General features: G+C 42.3%; 1 protein-coding gene across 1 annotated transcript in view; it reads left to right on the top strand.

Annotated features, from left to right (window-relative positions):
- The first annotated feature begins 5,987 nt into the window (after positions 1-5,987).
- The window catches only part of LOC147884299 (uncharacterized), a 51,164-nt gene continuing 38,407 nt past the window's right edge, over positions 5,988-18,744 (top strand). Inside the window, exon 1 of the mRNA XM_087398384.1 lies at positions 5,988-6,574. Coding sequence (XP_087254510.1) covers positions 6,233-6,574 — 342 coding nt within the window. The 5' untranslated portion in view covers positions 5,988-6,232. The remainder of the gene's footprint in view (positions 6,575-18,744) is intronic.

Below are 18,744 nucleotides of genomic sequence, written 5' to 3' on the forward strand. Positions count from 1 at the left end.
TAAAACTCACCTTCCTAGCAAAATCCTTTAGCTCTAATTGTCAATGTGATTCACTTAAAAGGTTTAAACCCTTTCTTAAAACTTTTGATGATCAGGTGCATGTTTGCACTTTGGACCCCAACTTCTTTCATCATCCCTTTCTTCGATCTCATATCCTTTTTGGCCTCAATCACATTCCCATTACCCCCTTAGATCCTCATGCAGCACTTCAAGAACTTACGATTGTATTTCAAGAAATTTGCCTCTGTCTTAATTTGGATCACACAACCTACGAAGCTGGTCTCTCCCACCTTTTTTGGAAGATTCCTCTTTCACTTTCCCAACCTAAAAACCCAACAATCCATTTTGGAAAACAAAATTCTCTTGATGAAATAAACTGGCTTTCTAACCATGTGTTTTGGACAAAGCATCCCAAACTCCCATTGTCCTTTGCAAATATTTAGTTCAAAAACTCACCCTTAACATAATAAACTCGCCTGAATTTATACCCCAAATTGCTTCACCTTCTAATACACTATTATCCATTGCAAACATGCTTGACTCCCTTAAGATTCCTTAGAACTCCAATGACCTTCCTTATCTCATGTGCACTTATAAAGCACACAAACACAGCTTTTGTTAGCTCTCTAATGCTCGAGACTGCATCTTCTCTCATCTCACTGACCTTATTTCTTCAGGACTCAAGGAGCTTAAAAATGTCATCTCCATCCATGGAGATAAAGTTCATGCTACCTACAAAACATTCCTCAATGTAAACACCAATTTACTAAGGGGTATAGATTCAAACTTACAATTCCTTATTAACCTACCCCATGAAATCCACTCTCTCTACTCTGCTGACATTGCAAACTATTATGAAGCCATTTCTCACCGTGGCTCTTCCAGTCTTATCGCATCCCTTTCATAATTCTGTAAACTTGCTAGCAAACTAGGTTTTAAAGGATTTTTCACAAAAAAAAAAACGGTTGTTTTTGTCTCACAAAATCAACCAAAGTTAAAACCCTTTACACCTTTAGTACATTTCTAAGTTACAACCACTTCTTGCTCGACTTTTGTGTCATTCAGGTTAGCCCACGTTGTTGGATCCAATCAAAAGGCATTCCCATGAGTTTCTCATGCCCACCGCTTCAGCGCCACCTCTATCTTACTTCTTTCGAATTCAAATTCGTTAAAAAACTTGCACATCTTGGTCATCCCCATTTCCCCTCTCACTTTCTCCATACCTTCAGATATGTCGATCACATCCTCTTCATAATAAATAATCCCTACATCACCAAGTTTCTGGACCCTTCCAAACCACTCCATGACGATGACCCCTTTACCATCTATACACTACAAATTATTTCCCTAAAATGTAGTCTTTCCTCCTCTTTTGTTGACTCTAATGAAAATCTCATCAGCCTCGCTACCACCTTTCTTAACACACACATTACCCTTTTGCCTTCTTTCCTAGAAGAATTCTTTACCACTTTTGTTTGGAAGAAAAAACTTCACAAATTTCCCACTGTCTCCCTCATAAGTTGTCATAGTAACCGACCTTTCTCCTCCTCATATAAAGGTTGCTTAACCTTCATTCTTCCCATTCTCTATTCTTGCTCTAACAGTTTCGAAGCTTTCCTCCAAATATCCATTCTCATAGACATTTGCAAACACAATGGCTTCCAACCTGATAGAATCAAAAATATTTTCCATAAATACATCTCGTCCAATACCTTCCCTCAACTTAAACTTGATTTATTTACATTTCTATCTCTCTTAGGTAGACAATAGGTCATCACACTAGGTGATAACCTACTGTCTCACCTATTGTGATGTACCCTACTAGGGCAAAAGTAGGTACACACACACACGCACATGCACACGTGCACACACACACACTTCCTACCCCTTCGTCCTTCTGTTTAAACCCTTGTTCCTTTTCCTTCCCACCTTATCCCCCCCCCTCTTTTACTTCCCTATTTACACCTACTTCCCTTAATTATCCCTATTTACACCTACTTATCCCTAACTTTCCTTATTTATTTCCTTTTTTCTAAAAACTTTATCCCAATACTCTCCCTAATTTTGTGTTTTATAAAAGAAAAACTAATAAATCCTTCCCTAATTTTCCTTTCTTCAAAAAATTTTAGTTAATGACCCTTGTTCGTTAATCTCTCTTAAATTCCATTATTTTTCCTCTATATTTTATGTTTTGCTGAGTGGTCACTCATTAAGTCCTTTTCTTTTTTCTTCTCCCTAAACTTGCTTTTTGGCCTGCCTTTAGGTAGCCTTAGTGAAGGTTCAACTTTCAGAAACCAAAAATAATTTCTAGCATTTTCTAGACGTGTTTTTTTTGCAAATTCTTTGATTGGTTGGTGTGTTGACTTTAGAGCATGTCTTTCAAATTTGGGTGTGCTTTTTTAGGAAGTGCATTCATTCCCTCTTTCTCCTCTTCCATTTCTCTCTCTCTCTCTCTCTCTCTCTCTCTCTCTCTCTCTCTCTTCTCTCTCTCTCTCTCTCTCTCTCTCTCTCCATGCTTGTCCTAATGATTGTATTCTCTTTTGTCATGAGCATGAGGATTTGATTAATTATGTAGAGTGTGTGGCACATTCTTATAAATAGTAGTTATTGATAGCATAAGTGAGAGAGGGAGAGAGAGAGAGGTCTACACACAATATAGGTAGTTGAATACTATGTTGTATTGAACATGAACATGAAGATATACATGTGAACCCTTAGGGTTAGGGTTAGGGTTTGCCCCTAATGCCCCAAAGTCATGGTGCAATTTATCTCAACACCCCCTCTTAAATTGCACTGGGTAAGTAGAGGGTGCATGTACAAGACCTTTTTATGGAATTCGTTGGGTAAATGTGATAGCATCCAAAACTGAAAAAGAATCAGAGTAGTATGTGCGTGTGTGAACACAGTGACTACACAACGGAAGCATGTACAATGAGTTCAACTTACGATCCTATACATAAGATGGATTTCCCCCTCTTAAGTTATGGATCATCCTTCACCTTTGGGAATAAAACCCAGAAGAGAGGTCAAAAGGAAGAGGAAGGAAATATGCAAAAACTAAAGTCCACTTGGATTAAAGACTAGTCGATCGAAAGATGATTACATCGAGAACTGTGTGTATGGATGTGTGATGAGCATGTCAAGGCTGAACATGTCATGTGTCATCATGGACTATGCAACTGCTCTATAGAAGAGGCATCCGGATGTGAAGCTGCTCGACGCTCCCCCTACCTTCAGTTACACCCTACTCTTCCATTCCTCGCTGTCGGCGCTCGTGTCAGCAGCCTTTCCCCTCTATGTCTCTATCACTTGTGACGCCCTGCTCTAGCGCCCATCTGGACCTTTGACCGTGCCTAAGTACTGATGCAATACGCTTCGTCCCCATGCACTGCCACATAGTCCTTCAACCGTCATCAATTCCTTCAACACACCCCTTGTTGTACACATTATCACGTCCCGTCCTTGACTTGTCAGCATGGACTCTCAGGTTTTTTTTATTGCCTTTTCTTTCTTTTCATGCATATACTAACACTCCGCCCCCCCCACCCACCCTTCTCTTTCTTCCTTTCCTTTCACTCATATAATATGTCCCTCCCCCCTTACATCTTAGGTCCCTATTTACTTCTTCTCTAGGATTTTTTCCCATTCCCTCTCTCTAGTTTATAAAAAGATTTTTTTTTTAGTAACCCCCCGCCCCCCAACCCTTTTTATCTTTTATCTTTTTTCTACATTTTTTTCTTATTTTATTGGTCTCATTTCACCTTTTACTACCCTCCCTCTGTTCTAGATAACCATTCCCCTTTTTTGTTCCTTTGTTTCACTATCCCCCTGATTTTCCCTGAGTTTCTCCCTCTTACACACACCCCCCCCCCCTTAAAAAGCCTCCCTTGATTGAGATAAAGATTTGTAGGCAGCCTGTAAGTAATATAATCTATTTTCCTTGCCGACAGCCCCATTACATGTTGCATGCTTAAGCCTTTTGAACATCCCTCTTCTTGCTTGAACATTTATCTGAATACCTCCCTTCGATAATTGTTTTCTCAACACCCCCATCTCTTCTAGCAACCTCTTCTTTAGATTAGCTTCACACATTTCTTCCTCTCATTGAAAGTCATGCTTTGCACTCTCAATGGCTTCTCAAAATTCTTTAGAATGATCACCACCACATTCGGCAGGAAATGCCCCTTTTGTAGGTGTATCAGTGGCAATAACCATGCCTTACCCTATTTGTCACTATTCCTCCCCTCGGCACTTTTATTCTTTACTTGCATGTTTGGATCTTTCAACCATTTTGCCAATTGCACATTTTCTACTTTTTTAGAACAATTTCCAGCAAAGTGTCCTATCTTATGGAAAATAAAACAAGAATTAAAAAATGGTCCAAATCGCACCTCATATGTATGAGCTAGATGCTCCAAGAATTCGACATCAATGCAATTTGAAACGTCTTGCATGCGATCCCACACAAGCTGTTTTAACCTTGATTACACCCCTATAAACAATAATACTAGCAAGAACTTCCCAAAAGAATTCATGATAAAACCCACTACATTCCCATCCATTAAGGCAGCCCCAGAAACTCCACCCAACTCAGGCAGTCATGATATAAAAACTCATCTGAGAGACTAAGGGATAACCAAAACTATTGCACCAGCAAATATGAATGACTTCCCCACCTAATCGTCTTGAGACAAAGGCTCAAACTTCAACAGATACTTCACTTCTTCATCGTGCTTGAGGACTGCCTCTCCCACTTCCTTCACAATCCCCTCCTAAGCACTCTCTTCACTCATCAAGTTCACCTCAAAGGTATCACCTAGCTCAGTATCCCTCCTATGGCGCTTGGCTCTGACTAGCCAAACCACTCGCATGCTCACCTTCTCGGTGTCTCTTGTTAGTTTGAAGCTTGTTTCAACAACAAGGTACATTGTTAAAGGAATGGAAGAGAAAGTGTGCAAGCTCCAGAAATCACTTTATGAATTGAAAAAAGTGCCACGTCCATGGAATGCAAGAATTCACAATCACTTCCCATGTAAATAGGATCTCAACATCTGATTCGATTCCATGAATTTACATAGAAAAGGCTAGATCATAAAGCTCGTCTCACATTAGAGTTTGACATGAAGGATATGAGATAAATACTCCAATATTTTCTTATTGCTTAGTTCACCATCCTTTGTCATGCCAATGTGCACGATTCCTGCCTACTTATCTTTAAAGGTAAGAGGATTGCCCAAAATTACCTTACATAATGCAAGGATGGAGCAATCGAGTCTATGCAAGAGAAGGCATGGATGCTTGGTCAAGTATTTTATGCTTGGTTGGAGCATTTGTGTCTAACGGGTGTCACCTACTAAGGGGCACTTTGATTGTGGTAGAGAAGGCTCAGGAGGGCAGGGTGGTCATTGTAACCCTTTCTTCCCAAACTTCAACTCTTAGACATCTCTACTTTCAAACATCGTATCCCTAAAGAGAGAGGACAATCACAACTCAAGAACTTCTAGACCCTAGAGGAGGAAGATGACTAGCATGTGCTCTAAGCTATGAGCATGTGAACACCCAAAATTGCCCTAATGTCATCCAATTTGGTGCTATCCACTTGCCACATTGTGCATGTACTATTGCACCATGCCATGCAGACCTACACTCACAAGATGTAGGTGCTTAGAAGGGTTCAGGAAAAGCGAGTTAGCATCCAACCAGTGAAAATTTCAAATATTGGCTAGGAAACGAACCGGGTGACTCTTTAGTTATGTTCCCACAGAATACCCAGCCATTCAATAGGAGACCAACTGGTTGAGCTTTTTCGGCATGCCAAAGGCAAAGCCATAGTGTTTGTTTTGGGTTCTCTCATTATGGAAAATGTGCAAGGGCCTTAAAAGAATGCTGTGACAGAAGGGTAAAGTGAGAGGGGCTTTCATGGTGGTTAGAATGTAAGGGTGAGGTTGTCACATTTCATTTGGCAGGTCTAGTGAAATTTTCACCCTCGAACATGTGGAGTGTTTGTTTGATACATGCGGAGTGTTTGCAAACGTGATGACGTGTCCTAGAATGGATGACTTGTCATGGGTCCATCCACGTGGAAACTGATGACTTGTCCTACAACCAGCTCTTTCAAGGCACAAAAGCCTTCCAAACTAACTGGGGACTCTCTGTGCGTCCGTAGAAAGTTGGTCTCTTTCACGGGCAGACCTATTCACGGCTTCAGAAACCAGATCAGATCAGCCTTGACATGAAAGCAGCAGGGTTCCCTTACTATGAAGCTCGAGCTGGTCACCGCACATTGGGCTTTAGCGGTGCCGTAACCAAGGAATGGCTTGCCCAGGCCGAAGCAGCCGTTCCTCTAGGGGACTTGGAGGAGTCCAAGTCCCCAACTCTTAACCGAAGCTCCTCCTTGCGTGGCAATGGCACCCCTTTCAGTGTCATCGAAGAGTTCAACCACTGGCGCAGCCAACCAGAGCTCGCGGAAGCTGTCGCTGCTATTAAGGCTCTTACCGCAGTTATCCAACGGAGCGAGGCTACCACAATGATGGGCCTTGAAATTGAGCTCAAGAAAGCATCGGAAGCTCTAAAGGTATTTCAATTCTTCCCATTGAGATATTGCAATAACTTTGTTCAAATGTCTAGTGATCTGAGGGTTACCTATCCTCCTCAATTCAAAGGCTTAGAAATTGTATTGAGGGAATAAGGGAGGTATATAACTTGAAAGGACAGGTTCACTGTATTACAAGTGGCAAAATTCTGAATATTTTTATCTGAAGTTATACTCTAGACGCTGAATGCCAATTGTGAAACGATGAAGAGAGCGTGTATGTGAAGGACTTTATGAAATATCCTCTGTTGCTCTGATCAAAGGGTACTGGCCTTCATGTTCCTCTTTGAATCTGAAGACGTGAAAGAGCCACTGTTTTATCTTAATCAAAAATGTCATTTTCAAAGGACAGTAGCTGCTGGCTTTTGCATTCCAACACACATAACATTGCGTTTAAGCTGAAGGGGAACAAGGGACGAGGACCAAAGGGATGATCTTGTGGTGAAGGTGTACAAGCATGGAAACGCTGGTGACAAAATGATGGCAGCTTGGCATCTCGTCATTGTAGAGATGAGGAATTAAATTCTTTGACACATTAGCTTAAGGAAGAAAAATGCTAATGTCTTGGAAAAACAATTACCAGTGAATGAAGGGTGAGGCTAGATTTGGATTTCCTATCAAGAATCTTCATACCTATTACTGACTGTACGGAAGCTTGGAAGTGTACTCTTGAAACCCTGGCACAGTTTGGATACCATGTATCAAGCGAGGTTCGTAAACATAGTCTGGAATACAATTTGTTTCATGTTGCTTCCCTTGGTCGGTAGGCTGAGGGGGCTCCTCCTCATGATGGCTTGGTTTCAAGCATCATGCTGCATGCCTTGGTTGGTAGGGTCAGGTGGCTCGTCTTCATGATGCTTGATTTCAAGTCCTCAAATTTCAAACCTGTTTTCACATTTCTTTCCTTGGCTCATCTTCAGCCTCATTCTGAATCTAGTTTGAGTAACTTCCATGTATACCTAGTTCCTTTTGAACTCCAAAGTTGAAAATCGTTTGAGAGCCTTTTTCCTACAAAGCCTGAACTTTTATTAAGTACAGTCTGAGTTGCAGGCCTTAAAGTTATTTCATAGCGCATTAGATTATCCAAAAATATCACAATGCGTTGAAGATTCTCGAGGGGAACTAGCTGGTAGGAGAATCTACCCATCAATGCCACGTTTATGGCTTCCAAATACAAGATAAGTAACCTTGAGGGAGGGAGAGATTGAGGTAGGAGGGAGAGATTGAGGTAGGGGTGGATGGAGGTGAAGGAAGCAGGAGGACAAGCTCCCCTTTTTGCAGCCCTATCAAGCTGCCCTTTTGGCACCTAGGGCTACCCCTAACTAAGTTTCATTTCTCTTTTAATTACAGCCTCCTAAAAGGTGTTCTCCACTCTCAAACCATGTTTGTAGGAGCAATTTTTAAGGATTTGTGCTGGGAAGCTATTCTGCTCAAGACTGGAGAATAATAGCTTTATGAAAAATATATGCCTCATAAATAATAATGGACCTTGCAAGCCACAACTTTCCACAACGAGCTAGTATGTATGGGATTGTGGAGAACCCTTCAAAGGTTGCACAAAATATGTAGACAATGTCTCAAACTGTCCTTGTCCCAAGAGCAACGTCACATGATGCTCTTGCCCCCATCAATGTCATTGTCAGTCATCATCCCATTGGCCAACCTTAACGAGCCCAGAACCAAGAAAAAGGACCTTGGCAATGCTGTCTATTCTCCCACTGGCAATCCCACATAAAACTTCTACAACACTCTCAAATTACCATGAGGCTACTAGTATGAACGCTGCCACATATGTTGGACAATGGATTCAACAGTCAATGGAACTCAAACACTTGTAGAAATTCTGTGCAATTATTAGATTTTGTTGCACGAAATAATGTCTCTTTTGTAACTTGAGAAGTACATCATACTTTTTTGTAGACTTTAAAAGTCAAAATATATTGTAATATACTTGTCAAATGAGAGATTGGCATGGACCATTGGACAGATTATGTCACGGGGACGTGAAATTTCAAGTACTTTAATGTACTACAAGACTGTGATAACTTTGGTTTTAAAAGTCCAAGCATGGGCTTAATAATGTGTAATTAAACGCGGCATGGTGTCTAGCACATAAGCGTAATTAATCCCTAGGCCCAAAGGCATTCCAAGGAATTAAAAGAGTGGTTGTTGGGAAATGATGATGTGGCATTTTTAATGGGCCCCTTAGAGGGCCATGTACCTTCAGTGGCCCCCCTAGAGTTCCAGGTGGCTCTAGTGCCTTCTACATGCTCCTTTGCCATTCCTGGACCTTCCTGGGCCTTCTAAACTTCACGTGTGTGGTTTTCTCTCTCATCTTCTCACTTTGTTGAGATTTTGGACTGGTTTTTCAGCCTCCTTCAGCTGAATTTCGTTTTTGTTCATAACTCCTCACCCGTTTGGATTCCTCGACTTCCGTTTGGCCCGATGGCTTCCCCTCTGCCTCCCCTTCGTAGTGATATGCTTTTCCCTCCGTGCGTTTGGTAGAACGGGCAGAGCTGAGCACTTCTTTTGCTGGTAGAATTTGCAAAAGTGGCTTTTTCTGGACCTTTTTGCTTCTACCGCCTCCTGGGCCTCTCCTCTTGCAAAGCTACAGCTTTTTGTTGAATTTCGAGTGGTCCCACGCGCTGGTTGACTGGTTTTTCCCAGTTTTGGGGGACTTTCCGGCGATGAAACTTCTCCAAAACCTTGTCAATGCATTCCTCTCTGAAGCACGCTTCTTTTGAGCCCAAGAACTCCCATTTCTTCGCGACAGAAGTGCTTCTTTTCGCATTTTTCAGTGGAATTCTTGCTGGTCGGCTCTTGTAAATGCTCTTTCTTCATGCCTTTGCACTTCTCTTTGGCTGAGAATGCAATTGGGCATTGGCTACTATGTCCTCTTGGCGATTGAGGACTTGGTTCGAGTTTTCAGGGCTTGGTGAGTTGTGATTTTGCTGCTGCAATTTCTTTTTGCCATAAGCTATTGGTTGGCCTCATGTGCCGCCTCTTTCTTGGCTCACAGGTGCCCAGGCAGTGCTACATGAGTCATTCTTTGGTTGGGTACTTTGCTGATTTTATTTTGGAGCTTTGAAAAGCTTTGTGAATACCATCTGGAAACCATTCAAAGAGAGTGCAGCTGGGGTGCAGTGTGATTGCATCTGGACAGCCAATGGAATTGCACTCGGAAAAGAGAATGCCTTTGGGTTGAGCCTATGGGTTAAGTGCACTTATGTGATGGTGTTCTATGCTTGAAAGCCTTGCGAAGGCTTAGTGAATTGGGGCTGCATGCTTAGTTGCAGGGAAGGTCTCCCAGATGCAACTTGTAATCATTTCACTGTGAAATATAAAGAAATACCGAAAGGGGCGCCACGGTGTTTGGGGCCAATCGGGAGCACTTGTCTATGTTTGTTGAGCAGGGGCATTCTAGCCTCCATCCCTTTTTCAGTGGTTTTGTTTGTGAACAAATGGGTAAATGCCAAATGGTGATCATGCAATGGTTAATGGTTGTGATATATGCTTTGTGAGCTGTAAATAAGTGCTGAAGTGATTAAGGTTTAGTTCCACTACCCTCTGAGTGATTAGAGGCCGGTTTCATTGGTTCCATTGCCGGGATACCACACACTCTTTCTCAAGAGGTGGGCCTCGGTAGTTTGGTGGAAGGATATCTTTGCTGCACTTTTTGACAGCTGAATATTACAACCATAAACATGGTGAGTACCCATGAGCAAGAGAGCTCCACAACTCCTCAAAGGAGAAGGCAGGAAAGCCTTAATGATCCAGCTAGTGTACAGCTGCAGGGAGCACAACAAATGCCTTTTGAGCAGGCCACACATGAAGCTATAACTGAGCTCAACGGTGATACTAGTTCTACCAGTGAGTTAGATGATGCTACTATGTTGAATGCACAGCTTGCAAGTGCAGTGACTGCTTTGACTCAGCTGGCTCAAAATTTGGCTCAGATTGTGCAAACAAATGCCAAGAAGAAGAAATCAAGAAAGCACAAGCACGGAAAGAGTGAGTACACACATGCATCAGCTTCTCATGGCAGACCGCATACTCATGCATTAGTTTCCCATGAGGGACAGCCATAAAAAATGACTCAGAAAATGACTTCCAAGAGAGAGGAATGACCCAAAAGAGCACTTGAGAAAGAGGTACAAAAAGTACAGCCAGTGCAACAGTATGAGCAGCCAGCACAAGGCCTTGGTTTGGGTACTTCTACTCCTCAAAATAATAATGTGCAGTCCATAAATGTGGCTCAACCACCTCAGCCATATTTGAGGCAGCAACCTGAATATTTTGGTACAGATTCTATCTTTGATGCTATGTTGATTTCACCGCCAATTGGGCATAGAAAGCAAGCCATGTATGACAATGTGGGAATGCAGCCAGGCATGCAAGCCACATCATATGCTCCCATGCCTAATGTTCAGCCAAGCATGGCTCTCCCTAGTGAAGGGAATGCTGCAAATATACAGCCATCTTTGGGACAGCCAATATCAAATGTATATAAAGAATTTAAGGATGGCGGTTCTCATGTCAAGTTTGAGACATATAATGGAGTACAGGACAGGTACAAAGCCCTCACATTCCTTCAACAGTTTGATGCTGCATTTCTTGGGGGTTTGTTTACAGAAGCATCCAAGATGAGGAAGGTTGCCACATTTTTGAAAGGCAATGCACTTAAGTGGTATACCAACCTTATGCTTCATGGAGATGCACCTGCTACTTGGCTGGAATTTAAGCAAGTGTTCTCTTCTACTTGGCTTACTCCAACTTTTGAAGTTGAAGTACTTTCACACTGGCATGACTTGTCATACAAACTTTGCAAGAATCTCGATGATTACACTCAGAGGTTTTGGGATATTTTGCTGCTATTGAGCTCTTACAGGCATGTTTCTTTTAAAGAGCAAATAGAGAGGTATTGTTGTGGATTGCCTATTGAGCTACATGATTATTGCATCAAAACCAAGGTGGGTTCTATGACTCAATTAATTGAGAATGCAAGGACAGCATATGCATGGATGCAGGAGAAGAATTTGGGCTTTATGGACAGCAAGAAAGAAGACAACAAACGGGCTGCCAAACACCAAGATAAGGACATCAAATCTGAAAATAAAAATTATGGCAAACGACTGTTTCAAAAGGGAGGAAAAGCCCAATTCAAAGCTGGTCAAAGGCGTGGACAGCCTAATAAACAGCCCCGTACCAAGTTATTTGATGAAGAGAAAAAGTCACTCATGGAGCAAAACAAATGTTTTATATGCAAAGGAGAGGGACACCGCTCTTATGATTGCCCATCCAAGAAAAGAGACAGGTCAGATGATGATAAGAATGGTGATAAACAGGCTGATTGGAAGGGCAAAAGGCCTAAACCTTCCGCAGGACTTCTTCCAGATGTGATTGGGAGTTTGCCACATGCACATGATGAAGAAGAAACGAAAAAGACTGTGATGTGCAGAGCATGGGGAAAAATCAGAAATCAGAATTGTTTGTTTTTCTTTGATTTTGGGGCAAAGGCGAAGTTCATAACTTCTAATATGGCAGGAAGGCTTGGCATCAAGCCTGAGGAAATGGGGCCATCCGGCATGTGTGATATGGCCAACCCTGAACTCAACACACCTGTCACTCCTATCATTGGCAAGTTGAGGATGCATATCCAGGGATATCAGGATGCAGAGGACTTCTACATTATGCCTTTGCCAGAGTGTGATGCTTTGCTTGGGATGCCTTGGATGTACAAGGTGGGGGCTGATGTGCAGATGAGAAACAAGAAGATTTCTTTAACTCATAGAGGCAAAAATCATGTACTTGATGTAAAGTTGAAAGGGGAGTCCATCCCTGTAGTTTCAGCTTCTTGTATTTTCAATGTCATAAAGCGTCATATTTCAGCGTACGTGATTTTTGTCAAAGAGGACAGCCAACCAGTTCAGGAAGGCTCTACTCTTTCTGCTTTAGATACAGAAAGGGCTGCTTTTATTTCAAATTTTCAGGATTGTTTCTCAGATGCACTTCCTCAAGAATTACCTCCCAAGAGGTCCGAGGATCATCAAATTGATATAATTTCAGGAAGCTCACCGCCTAATATACCTCCCTATCGTGTCAGTAAGGCACAACAGGAAGAGATAATGTCACAAGTGAAGGAACTCTTGGAAAAGGAATTAATACAGCCAAGTAATTCTCCTTACTGTTCCCTTGTGTTGGTTGTGCAAAAGAAGGATGGCAGTTGGAGAATGTGTATTGATTATAGGGCTTTGAATAAAGTCACAATTAAGAACCGTTTTCCAATTCCACGCATTGATGATATATTGGATCGGTTGGAAGATTCCTCAATGTTCAATCGTATTGATCTTAAAAGTGGATACCATTAGATAAGGATACGGCCTGAAGATGTCTACAAGACTGCCTTCCGCACTTCATTTGGCTTATATGAGTTCCTTGTGATGCCTTTTGGTTTGACTAATGCACCTGCCACTTTCAATAGAATGATGGACAGGATTTTTAGAGCACACAGAAAGTTTGTGGGCACTTTCTTCGATGACATCATTGTGTTCTTTAAAAATGAGCAGGAGCACAGGTAACACCTCACTATTGTGTTTCAAGAGTTGAAAAGACACAAGCTATTAATAAACACCAAGAAAAGTGAGTTCTTTATGCATGAGATTCATTTTCTCGGTCATATAGTGTCAAAGGATGGAGTCAAGATGGATCTTGCAAAAGTTGAGGCCATAAGGAGTTGGCCAATTTTGAAAAATCTGCATGAAGTCAGAAGCTTTCTTGGGTTGTGTTCATACTATCGGAGGTTTATAAAGTACTTTGCAGAAATTGCTTCTCCCTTGCATGCTTTACAAAAGAAAGCTATACCGTTTCGGTGGGGACCAAAGGAAAATGTAGCATTTGAAGACCTGAAGCAAAAGTTGTGTTCTGAACCCGTTATTATCTTGCCAGATCTTGCAAAACCCTTTGCTGTAACTTGTGATGCATGTGGGAACAGCATAGGAGGCACTTTGATGCAGGATGGCAGAGTGGTTGCATATGAGAGTAGAGTTCTCAAAGATGCTGAATTGTACTTGTAGACATACGAGAAGGAAATGTTAGCAGTGATACATGCTTTGGCCACATGGAAACATTACCTTCTTGGAAATGATTTTTATGTGCAGATAGATCATCAGTCACTTAGATATTTTCTCACGCAGATAAAATTATCTGAAAAGCACATGAGATGGGCTAACTTCCTCTCAATGTTTCATTTTCAAATTGTACATGTGCCGGGTAACAAAAATGTCGTGGCTGATGCACTTTCCAGGAAACCACAGCCTGAAGCAGTCTCCAAGAAACCCAGTGTTTTAGCAGTGAGCATTGCTTACAACAATGTGTTAGATGTGATGAAAGATCAATATGTTAATGATGCTGATTTTTCAACTATTTATGATCAGCTTTCTGATGGTCAAAGGCATGATCACTATATGTTGAAAGAGGGTTTCATTTTGATGCATGGACGACTCTGTGTCACTGATCAGATGTGACAGAAAGTCATAATGGAAAGTCATGCTCCTCCATATGCAGGACATAGGGGAATTACAGCAACAATTACAGCAGTGGAGCAATACTTTTATTGGCCATCTTTGAGGAAAGATGTGGAAGAATATGTGAGAACATGCGAGAACATGCATGGTTTGTCAGAAAGTAAAGTTTGACAGGCAGAAGGCACCTGGGTTGTTACACCCTTTGCCAATTCTGGATAGACCATGGCAAAGCATAGCTATGGATTTTGTGTTTGATCTTCCACGTACTCCTACTGGACATGATGGATTGTGGACAATAATTTGCAGGTTTAGCAAACAAGCCCACTTTGTGCCAGTAAGAGAAAATTACAGCAGATCAAATGGCCAAATTGTTTCTGCAGCATGTCTTCAAGTATCATGGGATGCCTGAATCCATAATCAGTGATAGAGATCTGAGGATGACCAGCCTCTTTTGGAGAGGGCTGTTTGAAAATATGGGCACTACGCTGAATTTTTCGTCATCTTTTCACCCTTAGTCTGATGGACAATCGGAGCAGGAAAACTCTACCATCTTGGATATGTTTAAATGCTATGTCTCAGACCACAAATGCAAATGGGAGCATTATTTGCGTTTACTGGAATATGCTTACAATAATACGGTGCACACATCCACAGGTAAAGCACCTTTTGAAATAGTGGAAGGTGCCAGGAAGATACCTCCCATTTTGCATACAAAAGAGAAAATCTTCGAAGCTGATTGTTTTGTGGAAAGCCTTGAAGAGGCTTACAAGAAGATCAAATATGCCTTGCAAAGAAGTCAGGACAAGCAGAAAAGAGCAGCAGATAAGCACCGCAGGGAATTGGTATTCACAGTAGGTGATTGGGTTTTGCTGCGTTTTCAGAAGGCAAGGCTGAAAAATAAGAAAGGCAAGGAAAGATTGTACACAAAGCTGAACATGCGTTACTATGGTCCTTTCCAGGTTTCTGAAAAGATAAACGAGGTAGCTTGCAGGCTGAAGTTGCCTCCGCATTGGAAGATACATAATGTCTTTCATGTGAGCTTATTAAAGCAATATCATGGAGATATTTCCGAGGATTTACCTGATGAGGTGCAGCCTGAAGTGGAAGAACAGGATGAACTTTTGGTCCCAGAGCAGATTCTGGCACACAGAGATAGAAAGCTCAAGGGTAAAGTTATCTGTCGCTACTTGGTAAAATTTCAAAATTACCCATCACTTGATGCGAAATGGATGGAGGAAGGTGAACTGGCAAATTCACCTGGGATATTGCAGCTTTACCTTGATGCTTTCCAGTTAGAGCCGACTGCGGTCTGGGCTCTTACAGGTAGTTCAGCAGAGCGAGCGTCTGGAGCATTACCTGGTGTTCGAGAGGGAGGTAGCACCTCCACTCCCTCAGTACAGACGGGCTTACCGTGATTTCATGAGGTCGCTTAATGACACTGTATGTTTCATTCGAGATACTGAGCTGACAGTATTTCTACTGTGAGACGTTATGATATTGATGCATCTTGACTATTGATCGCCGAGGATCACATAGATTTTGAGCAGTGTATATGGATGGATGCATGCCTCTCCTAGCCATATTTTCACTGTCTCTGTATACTATAGCTGCGGCTTTCTTGTATACTCTTTCATGCTATATTTCATGCTCACTCCTGTGTTTTGGGGCAGCAAACTGTGGTTTGCTGTTTCAAGAGAGGGGTATGTCACGGGGGCGTGAAATTCTAAGTACTTTAATGTACTACAAGACCGTGATAACTTTGGTTTTAAAAGTCCAAGCATGGGCTTAATAATGTGTAATTAAAAAACGGCATGGTGCCTAGCACATAAGCGTAATTAATCCCTAGGCCCAAAGGCATTCCAAGGAATTAAAAGAGTGGTTGTTGGGAAATCATGATGTGGCATTTTTAATGGGCCTCCTAGAGGGCCATGTACCTTCAGTGGCCCCCCTAGAGTTCCAGGTGGCTCTAGTGCCTTCTACATGCTCCTTTGCCATTCCTGGACCTTCCTGGGTCTTCTAAACTTCACATGTGTGGTTTTCTCTCTCATCTTCTCCCTTTGTTGAGATTTTGGACTGGTTTTTCAGCCTCCTTTAGCTGAATTCCGTTTTTCTTCATAACTCCTCACCCGTTTGGATTCCTCGACTTCCGTTTGGATTCCTCGACTGCTTCCCCTCTGCCTCCCCTTCGTAGTGATATGCTTTTCCCTCCGTGCGTTTGGTAGAATGGGCAGAGCTGAGCACTTCTTTTGCTGGTCGAATTTGCAAAAGTGGCTTTTTCTGGATCTTTTTGCTTCTGGGCCTCTCCTCTTGCAAAGCTACAGCTTTCTGTTGAATTTCGAGTGGTCCCACGCATTGGTTGACTGGTTTTTCTCAGTTTTGGAGGACTTTCCGGCGATGAAACTTCTCCAAAACCTTCTCAATGCATTCCTCTCTGAAGCACGCTTCTTTTGAGCCCAAGAACTCCCATTTCTTCACGACAGAAGTGCTTCTTTTTGCATTTTTCAATGGAATTCTTGCTGGTCGGCTCTTGTAAATGCTCTTTCTTCATGCCTTTGCACTCCTCTTTGGCTGAGAATGCAATTGGGCATTGGCTACTATGTCCTCTTGGCGATTGAGGACTTGGTTCGAGTTTTCAGGACTTGGTGAGTTGTGATTTTGCTGCTGCAATTTCTTTTTGCCATAAGCTATTGGTTGGCCTCGTGTGCCGCCTCTTTCTTGGCTCACAGGTGCCCAGGCAATGCTACATGAGTCATTCTTTGGTTGGGTACTTTGCTGATTTTACTTTGGAGCTTTGAAAAGCTTTGTGAATACCATTTGGAAACCACTCAAAGAGAGTGCAGTTGGGGTGCAGTGTGATTGCATCTGGACAGCCAATGGAATTGCACTCGGAAAAGAGAATGCCTTTGGGTTGAGCCTATGGATTAAGTGCACTTATGTGATGGTGTTCTATGCTTGAAAGCCTTGCGAAGGCTTTGTGAATTGGGGCTGCATGCTTAGTTGCAGGGAAGGTCTCCCAGATGCAACTTGTAATCATTTCACTGTGAAATATAAAGAAATACCGAAAGGGGCGCCACAGTGTTTGGGGCCAATCGGGTGCACTTGTCTATGTTTGTTGAGCAGGGGCATTCTAGCCTCCATCCCTTTTTCAGTGGTTTTGTTTGTGAACAAATGGGTAAATGCCAAATGGTGATCATGCAATGGTTAATGGTTGTGATATATGCTTTGTGAGCTGTAAATAAGTGCTGAAGTGATTAAAGGTTTAGTTCCACTGCCCTCTGAGTGATTAGAGGCCGGTTTCAGATTATTTCAAGAGCTTTCAGATGGCATACTCTCTAGAATCATGAACAGATTTTTGAAGGACACTCATCCTCCATTTGTACTTGGCCTTGAAAACTCTAGGTAGAAGACTACTAAGAAATTTCTAGACTTGGGCTTCTAGAAGCCAAAAAAGAATATTGTCATGAAGACTAATATGTTGGACTTTCAAATATGGATCATAGTCTAGGCCTCAATCTATATCAAGAACTTGTACTTGAGTGCTGCAGATTTGGGCCTAGGGTGGAGCACCGTTTGTCTGCAACTAAGCTGAAGTTGGCCTAATTGGCTGCAGAACTGAGGTGAAATTTCTGACTGCACCATGGCACCTTGCCAATTATGGCACATGGCATTCACATTTCATGTGAAGGACCTAACCTTGAAGGTAATCTTGTAGCAGGTGTCGAAAGCCTCCGCAATGAGAGATCCCCCTATGTCTTTATGGAATTTGAGAGATGATCAAAAAGGAAGAAAGGAGTTGATAGCTGAGGAACGAGAAGCTCTCAAGGCATCCCATATGTGTAACCAATGTGGTGAGAAAGGTCATTGTTGGCATCAGTGTCCCCAAAGGAATGCAGAGGGGTGCAGTGCTCAGGTAGCCAATAGTGTGACTACTGCAACCACGATTACTTCAACCTTTTAGTTGCACTTGGCAGGAGCTGCCAACTGGCTTTCCGGATCCAGATGGAGGATTGCTTGGTTGTTTGTGGTAGCTGGACTTGCCAATCAGGTGCACTGAGTAGGGAGTCATTTATCAAGGTAGGCTTTCAGGCGGACGTCGAGCCACGACGAGTTGTTCCCGCTGACTCAGGTGGCAGTATGTTTCCAGTTTGTATTTTGTTTGCACGTTATGACTTGGCAGATCCAGTGGGGGTCCCCTAGTGTTCTACTGCAATGATTGTCTGATGCTGTTGGAGATCCGGATGGGTCAGTAGATTGCCAGTGCGGGAACCCAGACACAGTTGAGTGATCCTTGTGAGTGTGAGAAGGGGAGAGAGCAAGAGCAAGAGAGTGAGAGAGCTGAAAACGATAGTTGCAATTAGATGAGTGTGTACAACTGAATAGAGTGATAGGTTTTAAGTGACAAAACCTTATCCTTCACTAACCGTAGTTAGTGAACTAACTGTGGTTAGGGGGAAAAACCTCTAAGTGAGGGGAAAGTGCCCCTAACCTACTTATTACATTACATTGGTCACTGCTAAATTATAGCAATAATTCTAACACCCCCCTGCAGTGCCAATGTCATGTACAAGGAAATGATCAATCACCAAAAGGAGATAAGTTCAGGGCACTGCGAAATGCCTCAAACTTTTC

The sequence above is a fragment of the Dipteris shenzhenensis genome, chromosome 27 (assembly GCF_047967505.1).
Source record: "Dipteris shenzhenensis isolate YYH24624 ecotype China chromosome 27, Dip_SZ_1.0, whole genome shotgun sequence".
NCBI lineage: Eukaryota > Viridiplantae > Streptophyta > Polypodiopsida > Gleicheniales > Dipteridaceae > Dipteris > Dipteris shenzhenensis.